This window comes from Delphinus delphis, chromosome 2 (genome assembly GCF_949987515.2).
Source record: "Delphinus delphis chromosome 2, mDelDel1.2, whole genome shotgun sequence".
NCBI classification, from domain to species: domain Eukaryota; kingdom Metazoa; phylum Chordata; class Mammalia; order Artiodactyla; family Delphinidae; genus Delphinus; species Delphinus delphis.
In genome coordinates this window covers 149637268-149664822 of record NC_082684.1, presented here as the reverse complement: position 1 = coordinate 149664822, position 27555 = coordinate 149637268, and the positions used below count along the sequence as shown (strand labels likewise).

At 38.5% G+C, this 27555-nt stretch overlaps 1 protein-coding gene across 1 annotated transcript in view; it reads right to left on the bottom strand.

Moving 5' to 3' along the window:
* Positions 1 to 30: 30 nt before the first annotated feature.
* The window catches only part of MYO5A (myosin VA), a 187369-nt gene continuing 159844 nt past the window's right edge, over positions 31 to 27555 (bottom strand). Inside the window, exons 33-41 of the mRNA XM_060005954.1 lie at positions 26683 to 26776; positions 21238 to 21384; positions 20524 to 20678; positions 18623 to 18712; positions 16851 to 17001; positions 14444 to 14726; positions 12405 to 12579; positions 6830 to 6910; positions 31 to 6537 (exon numbers count right to left, since the gene is read on the bottom strand). Coding sequence (XP_059861937.1) covers positions 6385 to 6537; positions 6830 to 6910; positions 12405 to 12579; positions 14444 to 14726; positions 16851 to 17001; positions 18623 to 18712; positions 20524 to 20678; positions 21238 to 21384; positions 26683 to 26776 — 1329 coding nt within the window. The 3' untranslated portion in view covers positions 31 to 6384. The remainder of the gene's footprint in view (positions 6538 to 6829; positions 6911 to 12404; positions 12580 to 14443; positions 14727 to 16850; positions 17002 to 18622; positions 18713 to 20523; positions 20679 to 21237; positions 21385 to 26682; positions 26777 to 27555) is intronic.

The window sequence follows — 27555 nt, the reverse complement described above, 5'->3', positions numbered from 1 at the left end:
GTGGGTTTATTTATAAGACACTAACAAAAATCCTTTATATCCATATCTTTATTTGAACAATTTTCTATAATATCTAGGAGAATACAGCATTAGTGATGCACATTTACTAAGTACAACATTAGACAACTACAAATTTAGAGCATAAATGTCAATCTGATATTGTTTTGGTTTTCGTCTTAGCACTAGGTGATATCTGGTGAAAACCCATGTTTCAAAGGCTTTTGTTGATATGAGGTGTATTATTAACTTATTCTTTAAAATTCCATGTGAGATATGCTGGGGTAGGTTTAGTTTAAAAGTAGTATTGGTTGATAATGCGTTTCACTTCTCAGTACTTTTGCTTTGTGTTTTTTTTTTTTTTTTTTTTGGCGGTACGCGGGCCTCTCACTGTTGTGGCCTCTTCCGTTGTGGAGCACAGGCTCCGGACGCGCAGGCTCAGCGGCCATGGCTCACGGGCCCAGCCGCTCCGCGGCATCTGGGATCTTCCCGGACCGGGGCACAAACCCGCGTCCCCTGCATTGGCAGGTGGACTCTCAACCACTGCACCACCAGGAAAGCCCTACTTTTGATTTTTAATGGATGACTATTTTACCTAAGAACTTTTCAAACATTAACTATATCATGTTTTTCTATGTAGATCAGAGTAGAATTTCTTTTCCAGATCCAACAAGGGAAAACATTTGAAAAACTGCAATGGGCAATGTTCAATGTCATTGTAGTTAAAAGGCATATCCATTTCACAGTAAGTTAACAATTAAAGTTAGTAATCAAAATACAATATATTAAATGTCATAAGCTCATTTCTGTGCAACACTGTTAGAGCAATTTAAATTTTCCAAGGACACATGAAAATCAACCTAACTCCAGTGTTCCACAAAAATACATAACTAGGAATCATAAATTATCACACACATACCCACATTTAAAGGAAAAATTCAGCATATGTTGGATAAAATTAAATGGCTCATGTAGAGAGCCTGAAATGTCGACCAAGTTTTTATAACATATAATGACAATATTTAAAACTACTGACTCTGAAAAATGCCATGGAAATGTACTGGCCTACCAAGCACTGAATTGCACATACCAGATTCAACTCAAAAAACATTTTTTCTTTCAAATATTTCAAGAAACATTACAATACTAAGGAAATGTTAGTCATTTTCAGACATCTTAATGAATCTAGTAACACCCATTAAATTGAGCTAATGAACATTTTAGCTAAACCAAATTATAAAATTAAAAAAAAATGTATAAAATGCATTTTGGCAGATATTTTACATAGTGCTTTTCAGTTCCTGATCTATTGAGAAATCTACTGTAACCTCAGGTTCACTTAATTTAGGGTAATACTGAATACAATGAATTAGAATTTATAGCACTCTTTCCTATTTTCACTCCATCTTTGATATGGGTAAAGGGTTCTCAAAATTTTTTTTAATGAATGTCCATGAAAGATTTTACAGTCATACCTTTTCGCTTTACTAAGCACAGGTCAGTTCAGTGGAAAACAAGCCATTTAAATATTACCAAGAATCTAACTTATCTCTATATTTCTTCCATATATTCATTTGCTTAAGTGTAACACAGAGCCCCCTAACCTCAGGAAACACTCTCTCAGACCACATTTCATTGGCTCTGAGATTGCTGCTGCCTCACAGTTCTAATACCTGTTTGGAAATGAGAGAAAAGAAAGGAAGGAGAAGTAACAGGAGGGGAGGGTCATGCAGAAAGGGAACGAAGGAAGAAAGGAGGCCACACCCACCCAAACCCTCACAACACCTTGAGAAACAGGGCAAGATATCCTTTCCAGGCAAGACATCCCCTTATAGAGGAGAAGTTCCAGAGAACTTAAGGCAGCTCTAGGAGGGAAGGGAGCAGGGGTTAAGGCGGCCCTCACAGCACAGCCTGAGAAGAAATCACAATGCACTTACCCATACACTGAGCTTCTCTAACACACATGCACACAGCACACCTCTTGGCTCCAAAGCCAACACTGGAAGCATGCACACACCGTCATGTTCAACTACACACTGACTTATGTATGGCCTGCCTGGGAGACAGCCCTCAGAAGGGACCCAGGGGCTTGGCCTGCAGCTGCAGGTTCTCTGCAGGCTGCACAGCTCACCTGGTGGCTCTGACAGTGACTCTGAGGTCTGTGTGTTGAGAGCGACCTTCCTCTTTCCTTTTGGGAGGCTCTCACCGCTTCTTGTCAGGCTGGGAGAGCTTGCTACTAATTAATGACCAAAACAGAGTACTGTACCCTCCAGGGGGGGCACTGATTCATTACAAAAGCCAAACCTAGTTATAGCAGGTAACTACAACAAAGAGGAAACCACGAGGCACCCCAACTGATTAGCACCAAGAACTTGGTACCCATCATTTCCTCACCTCCCATATGCCAGTTGCCAACTCTGATAAGGAAAAGAAGCACCTCTTGCTGGACTGGGGCACCCCACAGGTACCAGGAGGAACAGAATGGAACCTCAGGACTTTCTAAAGTCTCCTGCCCCGCATGTGCCCTCAGTGCCACTGCTGCATATGGGAAGACAGCACAGCTGGAGGGCTGAGTGACCTCAGGCAAGTCACTGCCCTTATCTCTCTCTCAAATTATCATCAGCTAAGGACTGTAGTAGCTGCCCTTCTACCTTCTAGGGCTGCTGTGAGGACACAATGAGGTAACAGAGAAAGGCTGAAGTGAAGCATAGCCAGACACGAGGTACTGTCTCTACATTACCTTTCACCAGGAGAACTGAAGGGCCACACATGACATTTTGCTTTCTGTTTTATTCTAAATAGTTGAAGATACTGAAGACTCCGTGTGTGTGTGTAAGAGACAGAGAGAGAGAGAGAGAGAGAGAGAGAGAGAGAGAGAGAGAGAGAGAGAATATAAGGACATCTCAGGATGGTGCCAGATGCCCTTTTACCTAGGGTTACCAGGGAAGTCATTTCTCACAACAATCACTATACTGAAATTCTAATAAAATATTTTCACGGCCTCCGCCACTGTTATTAAAAGATTTGATCTATATTATACATAATCACTTACTCATAAAGAGACAACTCTCAATTATCCATTAAAATGAAGGAAATAATAAAGTAAATGACACAAACTGGCCCGAATCCCCAAATCTCCTATCAGTTGGCTTTGGAATAAATATTGTTGTACTTTTGCAATTGATGAAAGAAGTGTCAGGTGCGTTTTCACAACTTCCAAAAGAATAATGAAGCTACACTTCATGGAGTTTACCCCATACTCATCTTTCCCCTTCTTTATAGTTACTCTCAGGCAGAGCAAAGCCTTAACCTAAGAAAAGCTACAAGAAGGAAAACTGCTTCTAAGTTTTCAGCTTTGCTTTCCAAGGCGTGAGCTGAGTTTCTCTGTACAGTGAGTGGGGAGGAGACTATTGAGAAGGGGCTATTAAAACAATGAACTGTTGCTTTCTCAAATAATTCTTTCTTTGAATTCCTATTGTATGTCATAGAGGAATTATGAAAAAGCAAATTAGTGATAATGCTAAAGATCGTACTGCAGAGAAGTGAGAACAGCAAGAACTCATGCAAAGAGTGGCCTGAAGGGAAGCCCCCAGGCAGGCCAGTGGGGCAACTGAGGACTGCCTTCACCCACAGCCTTCAAAAGAGTCAGAGCAGGTGAGTGGATAGGCGATGGGACACAGGATGTGGCAGAAGGAAGGGACAGAGTGAGCAGATAAATGAGTGGGTGGACGGAGTGGAGGGCTGGTGCAGGTGTGTTTGAAGCTGGGTGAGAAAGTGTGGATGGACAAAGGGAAAGGTGAGAAGTCCTCAGAGGCCAAGGATACCCACAGTCAGCAGAATATTTCTGCATCCTCAAGAAAGTAGGACACAGAATGACTTACCAGGACTTGGGGTTCCCTGGTTGTAAGGTATTTCTGTTATGACTAAAGATCTTCAGACCACTAAGAGAAATTAATTCAGATCCGATTCTGGGGTTCTAGATAGGCCTTGGAGGAAGTTGGAGCCCTGAAATATCATAATCTTTGTGTGGCCATCCCTGAACAGGAGAGACTCTGGCCCAGGTGTGGAACAGAGGCTCCAGCACTTTGCAGCAGAAAGATGGAAGACAGGAGAGAAAGGCCCAGACAAGACATGCTTCAGGATATGAGCTGTCTGCAGGAAAGATAAAGGGCTGCAGTGGCAGTGGAAGCTAGAGCATGATCCTGAAGATCTGACGAGACTCAGGGTGTGTACGGGACATGCTACACAGGACTGAGCTGGGAAAGGGCCTGGGAGGATTTCTAGGTCTGACGGGGAGAGCCTACAATCATGGTGGCATTTTTTGGAGCATCTCTCCCACCCAAGTCCCATCTATGTTCTTAAGACTCTGACAGATTCAGTACTAACCACGTGGTTTCAACAGTTCATTGAAAACCACACTGACAACCAGGGAAAATAGAGAAAATCGGATTGAGTTAGTATTTTTCTTGGTTTTGCAAATGAATAAATGTATCCAAACTGAATACAGCAGTGCACAATTCAATAAAAACTACCTAAACTCATGAACTTTGAAAAAGCATGTACATAAATCATGTACATTTAAGAAAGATTACAGCTACACAAACCTGGGATTTTACATTTTATTAATCCCTCAAAATTAACAGGCACCAAACACTAGTCTTTCCATTAGAGGGTAACCTTACTGAGTACCTGCATCTCATTTCTCTGTGGTTCAGGTACGACGAGGAGAGAACTTCAGATGTGGAAGGGACCTTAAGAACCAGCTGTCTAACACTCTCACTGAATAAATGAGGAATTTGAGGCCCAAATAAGTTAACAGACAGAATTTATCTTTTAATAGCAATATTTATCACTGATTTGAAAATGTTTTACTTGCATTTATAATATTGCACATATTTTAATAAGATGTCTTTTTTATAGATCTAATAGTTAATTTATATAAATCTATGATTGTAATCAGAACCAAAGTTTCTAAAGAAAGCTAAGAATTTGCTTTTGCACAACCTGAAACATTTATTGTATAAGATTTGTAGGAAAAATGGAGACTACGTTTAATTAGAATTTCAGAATGAAAACATATAGAATCTGGGTCTTATTAAACCAAATCCTCTGTAAAATTCAGCAATCTCCTTATACTTTTATATAGGTCAATGTATTTCTAATATGATGCTCTTTAAAGTATCTAGTGGCATTGAGAACATTTATAGAAGTTGCAAAGCCTAAAAAATGGAATCATAATTATTTATTATATACTTTCTTTTGCATAATTTATAAAATAATTAAGATTTCAAGACCTAAATCATGAATATTCTGACAATCCTCTCTAGATATTGACTGACATTAATTCTTAATAAATTAAGAAGAAAGAAAACCTGTCAAGGTTGAAAATATGCACTGCAGGAAGCAGATCTGATAACTAAAAATAGGTCACTTCACAGAACACTGTACCCTGATGTGATATGCGCCCAGGGAAAATCAATGAGCACATCAATGTAACACATCCTGAATAAAGGACATCAACATCAATAGCCACTTTGCCTAATCCTATCCCTAAATGTCAAACATTGTGTCGTATTACTACATGACTTCCCAGTGTCTGCTACTTGTGCAGGTGAATCTGTAGCTATGTGCACATAATCCAGTTAAAACTGATCTGATTGAACTGTAAACAGAGTTGATAAAAGAGAAGCTTATTATTGTAGTGCCTAATATGAATATCGCTTACATTTTAAAGAACATAGTATGTAGCAGCAATTTAAAATGCTCAGTAAACTATGGTACAAACGGACTTCCATGCTCTATAGCAAACCAACATTCTCTTAGTATCTCTACATCATAGTGACACATAGAAGGGAGCTACTTGGCCAGTTACTTTACATATTTCCAGTTTATTTCTTTGTTCCAGTTGGACAGTAGCAACATAATTGATTCCTAAACTGGTATGATATGTACTCAGTGATGATTTTTCTTTCAATTCTTCTGGTTAGCACACAGGAGGTTCCTTATTGGTACCTTTCTAACAACAGCTCATATTCATATCTGGAATTTAGGTTTTTGATATCATTTAGATGCAGTGATAAGGATTTAAAATAAATGCTGGCAGCTGAAGACACATTTTTTTCCTTCCTTCCATCATTCACCTGCACGTCAACTGCAGATACCTAACTGATCAAGGATGAGTGTTGTTAAAAGGTAACACAGCACAAAGGAGCCTATCTTTCTTTCCAAGATGATGAAAAGTATTCTAGGGGGAGTTCCAGTCAATAACCCCTTGTTTGGCAGATAATAAGTACTATCTCTTTTAAAATGTGTTTTCAGTACCTCACTTGAAATAATGGGTTATTTCAGGCAAGTATTGTATTGTCAATATTTTCCTTGATATCACTTTCAGACCCGTGATATGAATCCCAGGCCCAGGCTGGCTGGAATCTGGATGGTTTCTAGTGCAAGGGAAGATGGGTTAAAAGGAAAGGTGACAGGAAAGATGTGTTTAGCATCCATGAGCAGCTGAGGAGAGTCTTTCCTGTCTCGTAAACGCATCTGAGAAGATTAAAAAAAGAAAAACAAAAAAACAGAGCATCAATTCTTTGAATCTATAAAGATTTTTTTTGACAAAATTCTACCCAAAATCCTCAACTAATGAAGAATATTTATATTTGTTTTAAAATCACTTCATTTTTCCAATAAGGTTTTATCAAGAAAGTTAATGCACTATAAAAATGAGATAAAATAATTATAATAAAAACTACATTACCCTTCAATAAATTATAAAATTTCCATTCAAACGACTGTGTTGGTGAATCAAAGCAAAAGAAAGCCTGGGAGATCTTACCTGTATAGTACGAATAAATGACACAGAGACTCTTTCTTCAAACTCGTTAACTGGAGTATACAAATTCAACACTTTGACAATCTGGGAGAAATAAAATGACCAAAGTCTTTAGCATATTATCAAATACATACATGCTGGGTACCTGTTATCTGGAAAACTAAAAGGATCTCTGCAAACAGTTTTCAGTTCTACTCAGGGCTTGGTTAGGGCAAGAGGGGAGAGGGAGTGGTTCTGAAGGCACATTTACCTTTATTAGTTGAATTTTTAAAATAAGAATATATTAATGTAATATTTTACACTTTAAGAAGCAACATAAATTTGAAAAAACATGAAAAGTAAAAGTGCTCCCACCTGCATGCTCTCAATCTCTCAAAGTAACAATAGTTAACAGTGTCCTGTGTATTCAGCTAGTTACTTTCTATATGTATTCTATGTGTAATCTATGTAAGATTTCTATGTTTTGAGATAAGTGATGAACATTAAAAAATCCCAAGAGTCAGCACAGAAATAACTAGGCAAAAGAAAAGTGGGTATGTTTATGCCTATGCCTTGCCTCATGCTGTGGTCATTGTTCTCAAATGCCCTTCCCATCTTTTCATTTCCTTAAATTCAATGCACAGCTAAATAAGACTTTCCCTGAATGATCAGTTATTGCCCCTCAGCACCATTTTGGAATCCTCCCTCTAGCTAATTAGTGCTGAGGGCTTAACTATCTCCCAATGGGCCAGCACCAGCCCTGGCCTCCCCTGAGCCCTGTGGCCAGCCGTGCTATAAGCTGGCCCTGCCAAAAAATGGGCAGCAGAAACCAAAGGAAACAGGGTGGGGCAGCCAACCAGGCCAGGGGCCAGCCCCACCCACCACTAAGCCAACAGTAGTTCAGCCCTGCCACAACAGAAGGGCCTACACAGCCCACATAGGGGGTACCCCTAGACATACAGCTCTGGTGACCAGAGGGCAGCATGCTTCTGAGCCCCATAGGATGTTTCCTGAATAAGGCCACTTCTTTAAGATCAGGAAATGTATATGACCTACTTAATACACAGAAAAAAGACAGCAAACTGGAAAAATGAGAAGACAGAGCAATATGTTCCAAACAAAGGAACGAGACATACCTCAGAAAAAGTACTAATAAAAGTGGAGTTGAGCAATCTACAAGGTTATGATTATAAAGATGCTCAGTGAACTCAGGAGAAGGGATGAACATAGTGAGAACTTCAACAAAGAGTTAGAAAATATAAAGAAGAACCAAAAGAGCTGAAGAATACAACAGTAGACTAAATTATACAGAGGAATGGATCAGTGAGCTGGAAGACAATAGTGGAAATCACTGAAACTGAACAACAACAACAAAAGAATGAAAAAAAAATGAGGATGGTTTAAGAGACCTCTGGGACAACTTAAGTGCACTAATACTCACATTGTAGGGGTTCCAGAAGGAGAAGACAGAGAGAAAGGGACAGAGAACTTATTTGAGGAAATAATAGCTGGGAAAGGAAACAGACATCCAGATCCAGTAAGCACAGAGTCTCAAACAAGGTCAACCCAAAGAGGTCCACACCAAGACAGATTATAATTAAAATGGCAAAAATTTAAGATAAAGAGAAAATCTTAAAAGCATCAAGAGAAAAGCAACTAGTTACATAAAAAGGAACTCCCATAACAACATCAGCAGAAATTTTGCAGGCCAGAAGGGTGTGGGGTGATATATTCAAAGTAATGAAAGGAAAAAACCTATAACCAAGAATATTCTACCTGGCAAGGTTATCATTCATATTTGAAGGAGAGAGAAAGAGTTTTACAGACAAGCAAAAGCTAAAGGAGTTCAGCACCATCAAACTAGCTTTATGTTTATATTTTTATTTTTTTAATGGGACTTCTCTAAGTGGAAAAGAAAAGGCCACAACTAGAAATATGAAAAGGGAGGGAAGAGGAAAGTTTAAGAGATAAAAGCCTACGTCAAGAAACAAAAAAAATCTCAAATAAACAATTTAACCTTATACCTAAAGGAACTAGAAAAAGAAGAACAAACAAAATCCAAAGTTAGTAGAAGGAAAAAAAATCAGAATGGACATGAATGAAATAGAGACTACAAAAACAACAGAATAAAAATCAATGAAACTAAGAGCTGGTCCTTTGAAAAGATAAACAAAATTGATAAACTATTAGCCACATTTATCAAGACAAAAAGAGAGAGGGCCCAAATACACAAAATCAGAAATGAAAGAGAGAAGTTACAACTGACATCACAGAAATACAAACGATCGTAAGACATTATTATGAATAATTATATGCCAATAAAATGGACAACCTAGAAGAAATGGATAAGTTCCTAGAAATGTACAGTCTCCCAAGACTGAATCAGGAAGAAATAGAAAATATGGACAAATTACAAGTAATTAAATCAAATCAGTAATCAAAAAACTCCCAACAAACAAATGTCTAGGACTAGGTGGCTTCACAGGGGAATTCTGCCAAATATAAGAGTTATTTAACACCTGAATCTACCCATCTCAATCTATTCCAAAAGAACAGAAGAGAAAGGAAAACTTCTGAACTCATTCTGCGAGTCCACATCACCCTGATACCAAAACCAGACAAAAATACCACAAAAAAGGAAATTATAGGTCAGTATCACTGATGAACATAGTTGTAGAAATCCTCAACAAAATATTTGCCAATTGAATTTAACAGAACATTAAAAGAATCATACCTCATGATCAAGTGGGAATTATCTCAGAGATGCAAGGATTTTACAATAACTACAAAACAATCAATGTGATACACCCCATTAGCAAACTGAAGAATGAAAATCATATGATCATCTCAATAGATGCAGAAAAAGCTTCTGACAAAACTCAACATCCATTTATGATAAAAACTCTCAACAAAGTGGGTACAGAGGTAACATACCTCAACATAATAAAACACATATATGACAGACCCACAGTCAACATCATACTCATGGTAAAATGGTGAAAGCATTTCCTCTAACAAAACAAGGATGCCCATTCTCACCACTTTTATTCAAAATGGTATTGAAAATCCTAGCCACAGAAATTAGACAGGAAAAAAAAAGTAAAAGGAATCCAAATTGAAATGGAAGAAGTAAAACTGTCACTGTTTGCAGATGATAGGAAACTGTATATAGAAAATCCTAAAGATGCCACCAAGAAACTATTAGAACCAATAAATGAATTCAGTAAAGTTGCAGGATACAAAATTAATATACAGACAACTTTTGCATTTCTATACACTAATAATAAATTATCAGAACACAATCCCATTGATAATTGTACCAAAAAGAATAAAATACCTAGGAATAAATCTAAACAAGGAAGTGAAAGACCTGAACTTGGAAAACTATAAGACATTGATAAAAGAAAGTACAGGTGACACAAACAAATAGAAAGATATACCGGGCTCATAAAGTGGAAGAATTAATATGGTTAAAATGACCATATTACCCAAGGCAACTACATATTCAATGCAATCTCTATCAAAATACCAAAAGCATTTTTCAAAGAACAAATAATTCTAAAATTTGTATGGAAACACAAAAAACTGAGTAGCCAAAGCAATCTTGAGAAAGAAGTACTAATACAAAGCTAGAGGTATCATGCTCCCTGATTTCAAACCATACTAAAAAGCTACAGTAATCAAAATAGTATGGTACTGGCACAAAAACTGACACATAGATTGATGGAAAAGGAAAGAGAACCCAGAAATAAACCTACTCTTTTACGGTCAATTAATCTACAGTAAGGGAGGCAAGAATATACAATGTGGAAAAGACAGTTTCTTCAGTAAACGGTGTTGTGAAAACTGGACAGCTATATGCAAAAGAATCAAACTAGACCATTTTTTCATACCACTTAGAAAAATAAACTCAAAATGGATTAAGGACTTAAATTTAACACCTTAAACTCTTAGAAGAAAATACAAGCAGTACATTTTTGACACTGGTCTTAGCAATATTTTTTTGATCTGTCTCAGGCAAGAGAAACAAAAGCAAAAATAAACAAATGGGACCACATCAAACTAAAAAACTTTTGCACAGTGGAAGAAATTATCCACAAAATGAAAAAGCAGCCTACTGAATGGAAGAACATATTTGCAAACAATATATCTAATAAGGGGTTAATATCCAAAATATACAAAGAATTCATATAACTCAAATCAAAAAAACAAATGACCTGATTAAAAAATGGGCAGAGGACCTCAACAGACATTTTTCCAAAGAAGACGTACTGATGGGCAACAGGCAAATGAAAAAATGCTCAACATCACTAATCACCAGAGAAATACGAATCAAAACCACAATGAAGTACTACCTCATACTAGTCAGAATGGCTATTATCAAAAAGACAACAAATAGTAAGTGTTGGTGAGGAGGTGGAGAAAAGGGAATCCTCATGCACTGCTGGTGGGAATGTAAATTGGTGCAGCCACTATGGAAAACAGTATGGAGGTTGCTCAAAAAATTAAAAATACAACTATGATACAACCCAGCAATTCCACTTCTGGGTATTTTTCCAAAGACAACAAAAACACTAGTTTGAAAAGATATATGCACCCCTCTGTTCATTGCAGCATTATTTACAATAGCCAAGATATGGAAGCAATCTAAGTGTCTGTCAACAGACAAATGGATAAAGAAGACTGGTGTACACACACACACACACACACAAAGAATATCACTTAGTCATAAAAAAGAATGAAATATTGCCATTTGCAACACTATGAATGGACTTTGCAGACATTATGCTAAGTGAAATAAGTCAGACAATGACAAATACTATAAGAGCTCACTTATATGTGGAATCCAAAAAACAAAACAAAGAAACCAAAAAAATGAAAATATACTCACAGATACAGAGAACAAATGGGTGGTTGCCAGAGGGGAGGGGCATGGGGTATTAAAATAGGTGAAGGGGATTAAGAGGTACAAACCTCCAGTTATAAAATAAATAAATAAAGCATGTGGACGTAATCTACAATATAAGGAATATGGTTAATAATATTGTTAATAACTTTGTATGGGGACATATGATTGCTAGACTTATCTCGGTTATCATTTTATAATGTATGGAAATTCAAATCACTGTGTAGTATACCTGAAACTATCATATTATACATCAGCTATATTTCAATTAAAAAAACACAATTATTTGTCTTAAAATAGAGAAGTCTAAAGAATCATTCAATTATTGAATAATATGGAAAATTCTTTTATGGAGTACAAACTCCATAGAATGTGTAGAATGTACACCCCCATGAAAACAGGGACTTTGTTTTGTTCATGGTTTTATCTTAGTGGCTAGAACATTATACAGAACAGTGTAGAGAGTGGATAAATAAGTACTGAATGTTGAATGTGCAGGACTGTGACTAGTAGTGAAATATACTTTGTGGTAAAATCTCCCTTCTTCAAGATCTACAGTGTTGATATATATCATCTCTGACACAGATGAAGTCAGCTCAGAGACAAAAGCAATAGCTAGAAGCCTTCTTTACTTCCCTAAATGTCACCGTTGATGAATGTTAATTTGTTTTATAATAGGGAAAATCGCCTTACCTGGGCAGTAGTTAAAGCATTGCACATGGAACAAATGGCTTCTGCATCATCATCTGTTTTCTTTTTCACTTGCAAAAGCTGAGCAGCCTGAATGAGAGGTTCCAGGGTTTCCTTAGCCCCACTGTTCATCAGATTCTTGTCACGCAGCCATTCTTCTAGTTGACTGACATTGTACCTATGCCAGAAAAAGGGAGGTGATGCAAATTTACTGAATGTTATCATAAATGTCTTAATTTTTCTGTGCATGGCTTTGTCAGGAATTTCAGTGAAATTCTGTTTTTTTAAATCATTAGCTGTGCTTAAAAATTTATTACTATACATAATCAGGAGGTTTATAATCATAATTATATAAGAGTAGGTATAATTCTAGAGACTATAATTCTCTTTAATGGGAGATAGAAATGTAGCCATTACAGCAAGTTATGAAATAAGATGTACTAAAAACCAAAATAGAACACATAATATGGCTGTGTCCTTATTAAAGAGCCAAGCAGAAAACATTTTATAGCTTCTTACAACTTGAGAGGTGAGAATTGATAATCCTTTAAGTACTCTCTCTTCCTTAAGTCAGACTCCAAGCTAGTAGACATAATAACAAGATCCCCACATAGACCCTGTGCTCCAGCCCTCTTTAGGGAAGAGTCTGGGTGTTGGAGGTAGTGGCCTGAGGAAGCTCAGGGATGAAGGCGAGAAGGGCAAGTGGGGGGCCATGGGAAGAGACAAAGACCCAAAATATGAAGAGAGACATAGAAACCACACAGATGGGAGGTTTTAAGAGGTGGCCAACCAAGTGATAGTGGTTTGCAAATGAGATAAATGGACCCAGAGTCAGGACTTAGTAATCAGGCAAAGAGGGGCTTCATAGGTATGAACAGAACTTGCAGAAAAATAAATTCTACGACCTGAGTGGAAAGCATTATCTTCTTACCACTACCTACAGTGGATGTGAGTAATGGAAAATTTGAAAAGAAAGCCAACGCTTCCTGAGATTAACTACAGGCTTTCATAGTAGAAATCCTTTTTCCCCCTCTTGGTGAATTTTCTAGCTGTTTTAAAATAAATTATTTGAAAAAAAAATTCCATTATGCTAATAAGGTTATGCTGAGGAGCAGCTGGACAAAATTGAGCACAGCTTTCCTTGAAATAGAGAGGGGCGTATTTCAAACATCAGTAAAATATCTATTAGACATGTTCTTGTTGCCATAGGTACAAAACAGTATTTTGTCAAAATAAATTTATAAGAGCAATCAAACATTAGCAATCTTCATTATAGTTTGATATTTTGTTATTGTACAATTAAAACACACACAAAAGGAGAGGAAGCAGCTATCTCATCTTTATGTAGTTTTCATCATATCCCCACTCCCTCAGACGAATTATCAGGGCTTTCCTGGTGGTGTAGTGGTTAAGAATCCGCCTGCCAATACAGGAGACACGAGTTTGAGCCCTGGTCCGGGAAGATCCCACATGCCGTGGGGCAACTAAGCCTGTGCGTCACAACTACTGAGCCTGCGCTCTAGAGACCACGAGCCACAGCTACTGAGCCCACGTGCCACAACTACTGAGCCTGTGCTCTAGAGCCCGCGAGCCATAACTACTGAGCCCACGTGCCACAACTACTGAAGCCCGCGTGCCTAGAGCTCGTGCTCCACAAGAGAATCCACCACAATGAGAAGCCCACGCACCACAATGAAGAACAGCCCCCAGAGCAACGAAGACCCAACACAGCCAAAAATAAATAAATAAAAATAAATAAAGTTCCCTTTAAAAAAACAAAAAACAAAAACGAGTTATCTTCACATGGAGCAGGGTTCCTAACAAGCAGTGGGTTGCAAGGCACGGCCAGGAGCAATCACGAATGAGAGTGGAGGGTCCAGCCAGAAAAGAGGAAGCAGCTCTGTGCCCAGTCTGCCCTTGCTGCTCGCCTGGTGGGGAGTGGGGGTGGGGGCAGTGGACATCAGGTACACTAGCCTCACACGAGCCCCGGCAAGCAGTTGGGCAGCATGAAAAGGCCATGGCAGCTGTTGGCGTTCACTCACCTGATCTGCATGCCTTTACTCCAGGAGCACATGTCCTTCCGGAGGAGGAGGTTGTTCAGTGTGACGGCCCCCACGATGTAGAACATCTGCTTAACCACCTGCTTGATCAGTTCGGGGTCCATGCCGTGCTGACACATGACTGAGTGGAAGGAGTTGAGCTGCCGCAGGATGGAGTCCAGTGTGTAGGTACCCTCATCAGCAATGCTGGAGGTTCGCTTTCTTAGCCCTGTGGGCTTCACCCCAGACACACCCTGAATGGTTTCATGCTCTAGCATTCCGGAGACTGCAAGAGAAGTTCAAGTGTCAGAAAAGAAGATCTGGAAGGAAACGTGTGCACACACACACAAAGACACAGACATACACACATTCAGTTTATGAAAATGATTTGAGTATCAACATAGAGGGAAAAAGAACTCAATAAAAGGGCTTCTGGATTTTAAACTTTAATGAAGGAATAATTCTTAAATTCAAAAAAATAGTAATAATTCTTAAATTCAAAAATTTACCATGAAATTAAGAACTCTTAATGGCCCACTTTCTGAAATATGAAGCCTTGTAATAGCACGTGTGAGGTATCTTGGGAGGGTTTTTGAGAGAGATGTACGGAGCAGTTAGGGAGAAGATAAAAATTCTCCAGTAGGGCTTCCCTGGTGGCGCAGTGGTTGAGAGTCTGCCTGCTGATGCAGAGGACGCAGGTTCGTGCCCTGGTCCGGGAAGATCCCACATGCCGTGGAGCAGCTGGGCCCGTGAGCCATGGCCGCTGAGCCCATGCGTCCGGAGCCTGTGCTCCACAACGGGAGAGGCCACAACAGTGAGAGGCCCGCATACCACACACACAAAAAAAATTCTCCAGTAATATCGAGCCCCAGAGGCAAACAAATCAAGTAGCAAGAAAGGCAGGAGACCAGGCAGTGGTCTTGGAGAAGACTTGGGAGAGGGCAGTTGTGTGGGGCTAGAGAGCTGGGCCCTTCCTTGCCCTGAGCTTCCCACGACAGTAGGGAGACCTCGGGCTGGCCTTAGCCTCCCAGGACTCAGTCTTCTCATCTGGGGCACTGCTGCTCCCTCTATTACGCTCTTGCAGCATTTGGCTTATGCCTCCTCTAGGATGGTTTTGGGATGCCCACTCCCTGGACTGGAAGCCCCCTTGAGAGCAGGGCCCATTCCTGATTCATTGTTATATGTCCTAGAGCTAAATGCAGCTTCCAAAGAACCTCATACTGACTCAAAACATTTGTTGTTGTAAAATCATTGGGAGATGCAGCTAGTGGCACATCTAAAGGTAAAATTTCTTATTTAGCCAATGAAACCAGGCAAAAGTAGAAGAGAATGGACTGAAGCTGACCTCTGCATCTGTGTTACCTCAAGCATTTTTGCTGACCTAGGTTGCTTTAAATTCATGACCTTTTAGGCGTCAGCTGAAGAAACCACTGCCATCCCCCATGGCTTCCTCAGCCTTCTATGTTTCTAGTTGGTTAAAGGGGGGCCTGCAATAAAACATGGGACACTAGGAGCCCACAGAGGTGAGATGAAGTTGTAGAAATGTGGAAAACACATAGATGGGGAAAGAAAGGGTAACTGGTAGTAGCCTTAGGAGGCTGTTGATAATTTGCTTGACGATAATACAGTTTGGTAACTTAAAAAATTAAAAAAAAAAAGTTCAATGCATTCAAAATTAGCAGCCTGCAATTTGTACATGCCTTCTAATTCCTATTACACACCTGCTACACATTCCAAAGGAATACAGGTAGAATGATACATAAATACACACCCAGAGTGAGTATACATATATAAAGATAGGTACATGAAATCACACATACGTAGAAACACACACCCACACACACACACACACACCAGTTTCTCATCCAATGAGAAACTGCTACTTTAAACCAAATTGCCTTTAACAATTCCATAGGGGTCATGAGATGTTTCACTCAGCATGGAGTGTCTGAGACCTGTTCTTGTTGCCATGGTACCCTCCCAGCCCTCTTACTGTAGCCTAATAGGCAAAGTATATACCCTCCCAAGCCTCCTTCATTTTAGATGGGTCCCTAGGAAGCTCAGTGTAGTAGTACGCTAGACCAAAGTTTAAAGTGTTTTTGAAAACTGGATGAGGTCTGAGGTCTACTGCTGGGTATAAAGCATGACCCAATCATAGGAGAGAGGCATTACACATTAGGGAAGTAAACTATATACTGCCATTTCCATCATGTGGAAGCAGTGATTTTGAGGTACCCCAGTTCATCATGGCTGGGGTTCTGAGATTCCTCAGCTAATTTTGAGACTGAGTCTTACTACTTTATGTTCTCCATATGAATACATGGTCCAACACATGTGCCACTGGTGGTCATCTATTGGCGGGCACACAAGGTAGACAGACCTGGATGTCATCAATATGCCCTGGCCTTACCGATCATTGGCTGAAGGATGTTCTCTAACACCCGCACGAGCTGCTGGTAGATCTGAATGGCCAAGTCACTTAGCACCTGTCGGTACTCAGCCAGGTCAAAATTGGTGAGGCAGTGTTCATTCTGGCGAGATGTGTTGTGTTTCATAAAGCCCTAGAGCCATAACGGAGAGTTAATGATACAGATGAAGTAAAATGTCTCCTGTTTAACTCTCTCATTTAATCGGCATTCTCATGCTCTTTTTTCCTTTCTCCAAAGAGTTCCCATTCCAACCTCCATATAAATGCCAGGATACTCCTTCTCAAATTCTGTGTGTTTGTTTCCATCACGTCTCCCCTTCCACTTCTTACTAGCGTTTGAATAATCTAAACTTGGCAACCTAGCATTTAAGCTTTTCCACCAGCAATGTCAATGAAACAAGATGGGGGAACTTGATTTGAAAAAAAAACTAATGAGTGTTTTCACTTATGAAACAGCTGGTTCACTGCCAAGCACTAAATTATCTAAAGTAGTAATCTCTTAACTTCAGTTCATTAAATATAGCCCTATTTATAAATACTACACTGGAAGGACATAAGTAATCTTCTTAAAATTGATCAATTTCTACAGAGACTGGTGAATAAATAAAAAAATTCTCTTTACTATATTTTACTGTATCCACACATGATTCTCAGTCTGAGCTTAGAATGGAATCTTTTGGTGGTATTTGTTAAAATGGAAAGCCAACTGTACAGGCAGGTACTTCGTCAGGCACTGCCTGACAAAGACAATTGCCTACTTGATGGATTCTGCCCACACTCAAGCATCTGCCTCCCTGCAACCTACTTAACAATATGGTCTAGAACTGGGGACTGAAAGGACAGTTAATAGGCCTTCTGGAGGATTCTGTTCTGCTAGTCCCATCTGCTCAAGGACCATGTCTTGCTCATATTGCATTTCCCATCATCTGCCAGGACAGTCCTCTGCCCCTAGCCTGTGGGTGCTCAGAAAGTACTACTGCTCAGCTTCTCTGCCTGCCCTCCCGGCAAAGGATGCGGAGGTACGAAGGGCAGTGGTTATGGACAGAGGCTCTTGGAGGTGGGCAGACCCAGAATCCTAGCTAAGCTCCTTATGACTGAGAGCACCTGGGCAAAGTGATGAACTTCTTTGAGCTTTAGTTTCCTCATCTGTAAAACTGGGTTATAATTCCTACCTCACTAAGATGTTAAACAGGAATTAAACAACATAATGTACAATAAACGCTGTCTGATACATACTAAGCAGCCCTTAATAAATGATAATTATTAATATATTACATAGTTTTGAAATATGAAGTCTATCAACCAACTGATGACCACATCACTATAAGCAAAAGCAAAAATATCTGTGGACAAATCTAAAGAGACATGTTTTACCTTGATCACCTTTAATGTATTACACAAGCCAAAACCGATTAATTTCTTTAAATAGCTCAATATTCATACATCAGTCCTTGAAAAGCCCATTTTCACATCTTAACAAAAAGTTTCAGTGCGATAACCATTCAATGACCAATGCTCATTTTATTTCTGCTGTGCTTTCTCATAATACAAACTCTCAGAGGGAAGAAACTATGTCACTTCCCAAGTCAGTTTTGTAAATAATGAACATCAAACAAAGCTATGAACTTCCAAGCCACCTCTGAATTCAGGTTTCTAAATTAACAAATGGCTAAATAGTTTGTGCTTTAAATTTTTTTCCTTAAAAAGGTCAGAGAAAGTATAGCATGCTGGTTTTGTGATCAAGGCTTTCTCACCTCTTCTCCACTGTACTGCTTCAAACAGTGCAAAAATCGGCATGTGTTAGAAAGCCAGAAGGAGACAGTTTCAAAATCATCACCTCTTTTCTGAAAGAGAGAATAAGCCTAAATTAGCTTTTTCCTTAGGGAAATAATAGCCTGAAAAAACCAAACAGATACCAGAAGGCCCATTTCCTTCACTTACCATTAACAACAGTTATAAAAATAAATCACATTGCAGTTGTAAAGCCTCATATTTTTGCTAGAGAATTTCAACCACTGAGTTCACTGGTTGTTTGTTACTTTGCTTGGCAATTAGAAAATGCCATTAGAAAATGATGCCTGGTCATGCAATTGATATTCGCTTAGCAGTCCCTTTAAGCAGAAAACAATTCACCAAGCCACAGCTTACCCAAACTCACTTCCCTGAGGGTTACTGAAGGGAATCAGAAAGGACTAACGGCACAAAAGGGAATTACAAATATTGTGAAGCACTGAAACCCAGATTAGGTTAAAAATCTTGTCAATGATAAGATAAAATTTCTGGGGAGCTAATGAGAAATGGAATGGAGGAAGCCCTGTGCAGAGCAGTGGAGAGTTTGGCTCTTCATCAGGTCTGGGCCACATGTCAAACCACCTCTGCGAAATCAAACCAGGGACACACGACAAATACACTTCAGTTTAAAAAGGGATGTGAAACAAATGCACATCCATTTAAAATGGTATCAAAAGGGTGCTGTGTTCAAGTATCTACTCCTTTTTAATCTTTAAACAATTTGGTACAATAATTAGTCAAATTAGATAAATTTGGAAGAATTTATCCAAATTTTCTCATCTTGCAAGTAAGATGAGACGGAGAAAACTTTACGATGTGGCTTTGTTGTCTTTGTAGGAGTTGACTTAAGAAGTAGTAAAACTCGTAGTCTATCTAAATGTAATACAGCATCAATACACCAAAAATTAAATGAGTTACATTCAGAAAACATTCATCAATTTTTGAATGTTAAATATTCAGAAACTCCACACTTTAGTAAGCACTGTAGAAAGTAACCACATAGACTATCTGTGCAGGAGGGACTGAGAACCGGCATTAAAAGTTATGACCAGGGGCTGGGGGAGGGTGTGTTTAATGGGTACAGAGCTTCAGATGGGGAAGATGAAAAAGTTCTGGGGAAGATGAAAAAGTTCTGGAGATGATGGTGGTGATGGTTATGCAACAGTATGAATGTACTTAATGCCAAAGAACTGAAAAATGGTTAAAACTAAGAATAATGTTCACTGTTTTTCTACATTGTCAAGAGGATGATCATGCAAGTGACTCAGTGATTACTGAGTTATGCAGGGCTTTCTGTTCTATTATGTAACTTTGCTGCCTTTTCCAAGTCTTTCCTCTCTGATTAGTATCTGTGTGTTGCTTCTCACATGGAACCAGGCATTTAAGGTAACAAGGAAAATTATGAGATGAGCTGGAGAATAATGGGAAGAAAAGTCAGAAGAGAATTTTAAATGTTTTATCAAACATCTTTTTATATGAATGGGCTAGGTATTACTAAACTTACTTCATACCTATTTTAACTATAGCATGATATTCCCTGTATATATGAACTTCACTAGGTATTTTTAATTTAGTTCTAAGACCTCAAAGCAGAAAACTTCTATGACAAAACTGAATTTGCTTCACAATCAAATGCAAGTATATTGACTTAATTTTGATTACTGTTCAACCTGAGACCTGTTTTGAAAGAAGGCACATAGACACTTTACAGAATGAATGTTTCCTACAATGGAAGGTATAGATTGAGACTAGAAAGTGGTCATAACTGGAAACTTAGCTCAAGTCTAAGGAAGGAAAAATACCTCTGTGCAGACTCTGTCATCATTAATATTCATTATGAGAATTTTGTTGAACATGAACTGACCTTTAATACTTTTTTGATGCTGTTTATTGTTGATGTTAGCAACGACCTTACTTTCTGATCATCATTCAGGTAGTCAGCGTGTCGAACACACATAAACAGGATATACGCTGGTAACCCTGGAATCAAATTGACTGCTACACCACGCGGCTTCAGTTCTAAAAAAGAAAAGAGGAAAAATAATCTTATATAACTTTGAAAGTCTTCACGAGGAATGCTTTTTGAGATACAAAAGCACAGCTCTCATGTAAGAGTTCAATCATTCAGGGTAAATAGGTCGTGTTTTTAAAAAAGCATATTTTAAAGGCTGACTAAGCGGAGAAATTCTTGAGGGTAGGAACATGTGAATCTTAGCTGCTTATACAACAACTCCCAAATGTCTATCTCCTGCCCTGACTTTTCCTTTGAATTCTAGGCTCATGTATCAAGTGGCTTTTGACATCTCTGCTCAGGCATGTCAAACTAAGCCCATCACAAACTAAACTCTTCATTCCCTATGGAACCTGCTCTTCCAGGAGTTAGGTGGGTCCTAGCAAGTGTCCCTGCAGTGTGACTGACATCCATGATGTGGTCAGGATGCTGCTACAGCACTATACGCACAGCAGTCAAGGATGACTAAAGAAACCAGTGTGAATATTTAATAAATGAGTGACTAGCCTTTCCCACCACCGACATGTGTACCAGAAAGACCTTTTATCTCACGCAGGAAATACTTGCCCAGAATCAAGTTCTTAACAAGTTTTTGCTCATCCTCCTTCTTGTATTCCAGCATTCCTTGGAAATCCTTTTCTTTTCTGGGAATGTTGACTGGACGAATGGGCTCATCAATGATCTGTCCTGGGGATATGTTCTCCATTTGGCCCACTTCATCAGAAACAAAAAGAAGAAAAATGTCTTCCAGGTAGAAAAGATGAGAGGTTTCCATGTTCCTATAATTTTAAGTAAACTCTATAACAACAGAAGCTTGCCATATTTACCACTTAATTGTCCCTTCTTTCAGTATTTTTTCTGGTAAAACTGGGTGGATAGATGATAAAATTATATGGTAATGTCACTCTAACAACCACTAGTGCTTGGCTACTATGAACACCAAAGAATCTTACTAGATTCAAAAGCATTTTTTTTTGTAATAAGGTTTACTTTGTAATAAGATTAAATGTCTCCAAAGTAAGTGGTTTAACTTCTTAGTTAACTAATCAGTATCAATCATAAATGTCTAAATATATTTCGACTTTAACTTACAGAAGGAAAAAACAATATTCTACAAAGAGGCAGCCAGACTATAAAAGATTCCCTTTACCTTTAGCTCTATGAATCTGGTCATTAAAGAGAAAGAACATTTACTTTAAATGTATCATTGCAATCAGTTCAAACCACATCAAGATAGCTGGTAGAACCGAGTTTCTTCACACTAGTTGATGTGAAATGTATTATTTCTCACAAAGCCTTCATAAGGAAAAGGCTTAATGTTCTCCTGTCACCCCTCACTCCCAAAGAAATCATGAGCAGATAAAACAACCTGTATTTAATATGATTTCCTAAATATTATTCAGTTTTTTGTTTGTTTGTTTTTAGTAAAGTGCTAAAAGTCCCACCACAAAGCTGCAACCAGTAGAGTACAACCGCCGGCTAACAACCCTTTCAGATGTTAAAAATGATCACCACTGTTGATGGCAGCTGCCAGAGAAGAACTGAGGGTTAAGAAAAAGTCTCCAATTTCATCTCAAAATTGAGAATTGAATGGGAAATTCAAGGGAAGGTAAAGGGAAACTTGAGTTATGATGGTGTTTGTGGAGCTATATGCTAGTAAGATTTTTAATTCTCTTATCTACAGGAAGGGGGGCAGTTAAGAAATCTATTTAGTGTTATACAGCAGAAACCAACACAACATTGTAAAGCAATTATACTCCAATAAGGATGTTAAAAAAAAAAAAGAAATCTATTTGGGTGTAGTTTAAGTTTGAGTTCAGAGACTGCTGGCAAACAAACAAAACGCAGATCAGATGCATTAGAAAGTTTAATCTTGCTGACTCCACAAGGTATCAGCCATGCTTCTCCTGTCACTCTGGGCAACTTCCGGTGTTAGTTCTGGGAAGCCAGTTCCACAGCATGAGGTTATCACAGAGAACACCAATACCTGCCAGTGCTCTTGCTCATGTGGCACAGAGCCTGGTGACACCTCGTCCACCTTATGCCGCAGCATCACACAACGGGACTATCAGCGCTGAAAATCACCACCATCCACCAACGTTATGATATCTAAAGAGCGATCACACTGTGATTGGACAAATCAGGGCTGTGGCCACCTCCCATAACCTAGCATTTCATATGCATGATGCAGTCCGGAACCGCAGGACTAACTGAATGCCTTGTATGCCTCTCTACAAGAGACAGGAGATTCAAACTATTTAGTTTTACATAAGTTATTTCTGGAGTTAGTTTAAACACGACAGCATGAGGATCTCAGGATCAGTACACAGCTGTGACCTTCACAGCTCCTGTATATATTCTGCATGTAAAACAAAATAATAAGATCCCTGCCATCTATGTTACTGGTTGCTTTAAGCTACAGAAACAATTCAACGAGGGGAAACTGGGAGAAAACAGATTCAACATACTAAGTTTATCAACAAATGCACACATTTGGACTCTGTATAACTCAAAAAGAATGTTTTAAACCTACTGATTTTATCATATCTAAGGTGCCACTGATTATGACATATAGTATTATTTTATATAACACTAAAGAAGGAAAAATATTGCCAGTTAAACTAAAACCCATCAACTTCTGTAAGATACATCCTAATTTCAGAGATGTTAAAATATGAAAAATTGTGCACCACAGAATTTATGAAATATGGTGAATATTTTAACTAAGAGATATTACGTTTTAAAAGAAAGCTTCACTTTCCTTTTGCAAAATCTCTAACGAAGATATTTTTGGTTCTGTACAAAAATGTCAGAGATAAAATGTGCCATACTTTCATTAAAATTTTACTCTGTCTTTGAATTCTTCCCAGAGATTAGAGTCTTCACAAAAACTCACAGGTAAAATATAGATGTCAGCTCAACATGACCTTGATTTATTTAACAAATCATATACTTAAAATAATCATATAATTAAAATGTCAACCCTTACGTAGTATCAGGAAAATATAAAGCCTGAAAGAGAGAAGTCAGAATACCACCCAGTTTTTAAGAGACTCAGGGGACCTTGGGGGTCATTTAGTCGAATGCTCCATCTAATACAGCAATCTTCTAGGAAGATCTGAAGCAACATCTATTTCCATTTTCAAGTATAATAGATTCTTTACACTTGAGAGAAAAACATTCCTGAACCTTTTTGTCCTAGAAATAGAAAGGAAATTGGAAAAATTTTTTTTCCTCCCCTCACTTTGGTACAGGGAAGATCTTGATCTCAGGTTTAATTGAGAGTCAAATGAATTATTATAAGTAGAGAGGGTCTGTTGGAAAATATGACACAAAGAAGTCAGTGCTCTTCAGAAGGCTTGGGTTCTAGTCCCATTTTGGCCACTAAGTGGCTGAGACTTTGGAAGTTCCTTATGGTTTCTGGGCCTCAGCTCTGTTCTCCTATGAAATAATTAACTGATTTCTAGAATTCTTTTAGGTCTAAATTCCCTGACTCTATGAAAATTGAGATGGAACACCCACTCCTGGATTAAAATACAGCATAAAGCATATCAAATTTTGAAACACTCTCCATTTAGCCATATAATTTCTGCTAAAAATTATGTATGTTGACATTTAAAAAGTCTTCACTGGCTTCTAAAAATGTCTCCTTAATTAAGTGTAGCCCATAGGAGGAGGTAAGAGTCTTGCTATTTTAAACCAGAAGCATTTAAGTATATTATATTTAGAAAAATATAAGAAAACTTTTAGATATTAGAAGGTGCTTTGCTGTACAAGGTTATCAGTGTTTTCTGTACACTGTGGGGATAAGGGGACAGGAGAGAAAGGTGTTGGAAAAGCGTGTTGTCTTTCTTCTCTGCCTTGGGGAGGGGAGGTACACTGCACTCAGCAAACGCTCAAGTCACATAAATCTATTTCATCTTATTCTGTAGATATGTATTATGTAACTCAACTTTTCTTAAGAATATCATAATGACTTTTTTGTTTAATCTATGAATTGCCTTCTCAAATGTACTTATAGATTTAAGAATATAGCTGGCAGGATAGTTTAACTGATGAGGTTGAATTCTGATTGATAATGGCTTAAAATTGCTCTAAGCTTTCTCTTTGAGTAAAATATACATATCAAAGAAAGCTAAGTAAAAATGTAAAATAATAAATGGCTTTTCTATTTATCAAAAGTTACTAACATATGGTAAAGAAACGATTAGGAGCTTAAAAAATAATCTTACAAGTTAATACCCTTAAAATCAGTTTCGTTCAAGCGGATACTCTGCTGTCTAATTATCATCTCATGATATAATTAATGCAGAGTTAAGTGCAGAAAGGTTCTCTGAATAAAGATTTTTTTTTTTTTTTTTTTGCAGTACACGGGCCTCTCACTGCTGCTGCCTCTCCCGTTGCGGAGCACAGGCTCCGGACGTGCAGGCACAGCGGCCATGGCTCACAGGCCCAGCCGCTCCGCGGCATGTGGGATCTTCCCAGACTGGGGCACGAACCCACGTCCCCTGCATCGGCAGGTGGCCTCTCAACCACTGCACCACCAGGGAAGCCCTGAATAAAGATTTTTAAAGTTCCGCCAACAGACATATAGTCTGGGTCTGTGATTCAGAGGTTCAAAATTTTAATAAATGGAATGATTATGACAGGTCAGACAATATACTAGGTGCTGTGAAAACAAGAGGAAATAAGAGGTGGTCACCATGCTCAGGAAGTTCATAGTCCATTGAGGAAGGCAGTAATTCAAACAGAAAAACTGCTAAAAATATGACAGTGAAAACCACAAAAGATGGGAGGCAAATTGTGGTACACAGAGGGTAGAGCTGTAGGGTCTATCTGTGTGATCAGGAAAGGCTGCTCTTGAGCATGTGACATATAACTCTGGTCTCAAAGGATAAGCAGGACTTGACTAAGAGAGGCAAAAAGATCAAACAGGTGGAACAGTTACGACAGGCCTGGCACGTTGGAGGAATGAGAGCCACACAGTTAATCATGGTAGATTCTTTTGAACATTCCCAGTGATGGGGAATCTTCACCCTTTGAGCAGAGCAAAAATTATTCAGTGACAATGACAAATAGACGGGCAGGCTGCACAGTATCATTTTTGGTCAAAATAATAGCCTGCATAGGTCTGAAGGCAATTCCAAAGAGGGTCTCAGAATCTCTTGAACAATGAGATCATTGCTGGACTAAGCTGAGAATGTGGCTTTAGCCCTGTTCACTGCTATATCCCTGGCACCTACTTACTGAAGGAACAAACACTAACCCACAAGACAAGAATCATTTGTATATAATAATAACCGATATTTGATCACTTCTCAAGGTGTTTTCCCATCATCATATATAAATCATGAGATATTTTCTAAAATCTTATTTCTTTATCATCATAATTCATTTTTTTCTTATTTACTTCTCTTTTTGTTCTCCATTAGATGTAAGTTCTTTGAGGACATAGACTCTGTCTTACTCATCTTAGTATCCTTAATACTAAGAATAACAGTAATAAAAATAAGTTGTATATAGGATTTACTGTGTGTCAGGAAATATACCAAATGCATTCCACATATTAATTAATTTAACCCTTACAAACCGTGTCAGGTAGACACCATTATCATTCCCATTTAACAGGTGGGAACACTGAGGCATAGAGAGGTTCAGTAACTTGCCCAATATCAGATGACTAATAGTGGAAGAGGCAGTATTTAAACCCGAGAAGCTTAGCTACAGAATCCATGCTTTTAACCACTATGCAATACTGCCTAGCATAGTGCCTGGTCTATAGAAGACGGTCATTAGATGTTTGCTGAATGAATTCTCTCTTTGTAAATTATTACTACCACGAAAAGAATATTTTCCCCCACCTAGTAATGAAAATTTCCACTCCACGGAGGCCAGGTTTGCTGAACGTCATTTTTGTTATTGCCCCTGATAGTCACACAAAAACCTTTTAAGCCACTAGTATTGCATATAAAACCAAGGTTCAGCAACTGTCATAGAAACATGTTTAAATACCTTCTAGTTCACCAATTTTTTTGGCAAATACTTTCAGTTGTTTTTTCAGTTTCCGGACAGTCTTATCTTGTTTTTCGAGTTGTTCCATCAAATCCTGAAGATCAAAATGAGAAATATAACAGAAAGACCAAAATAAACCTTCTAAAATGCACAGAAGGAGAGCAGACACAAAATTACAGAAACAGCACTTGTTAGTTTTACATAAAAGCTCCATGAAAGCTCATGGGTGGAGCCCCACCTGGCTAAAACTGGCAGGCAATGGGAAATGCAGCTATAATAAAAGCCAAATGTTAAAATATACAAGGCAGTAAACTCCTTTACAGCGTGATGGACAGCAGGCTCACTGTGGAGTCTTTTCCAGTAGACTCCACAACAATTAAAATGCTCGTAAAATGTACTGCTATTCCAGTAGCAAGTTTTTCTTTTAAAGGGGGAACAGGCAAAGTAAATTCTGATGAATGCACACAGTTTTTTGGGAAGTTTTAAGGATGGCTGAACTTAGGGGCTTTTGATTAACACCTATGTGTGTGAAGCACTGTCTCTATGAGTCCCACCCTTTGGAGAGGCTAAAACTAGTCCTGTAACTTAAGAAAAGTTAAGAAGTTTTGGGAATTAAAAGGTAAGTTAAAAAATAACGACAGTGGGGTGGGATAGGGAGGGTGGGAGGGAGATGCAAGAGGGAGGAGATATGGGGATGTATGTATATGTATAGCTGATTCACTTTGCTATAAAGCACAAACTAACACACCATTGTGAAGCAATTATACTCCAATAAAGATGTTTAAAAAAAATAAATAACGACAGAAAACAGGATAGAGTGGTCTGCAGACCAAGTGGCAGGTTGGATAACATTCCCATAAAAATCTCCCAGGT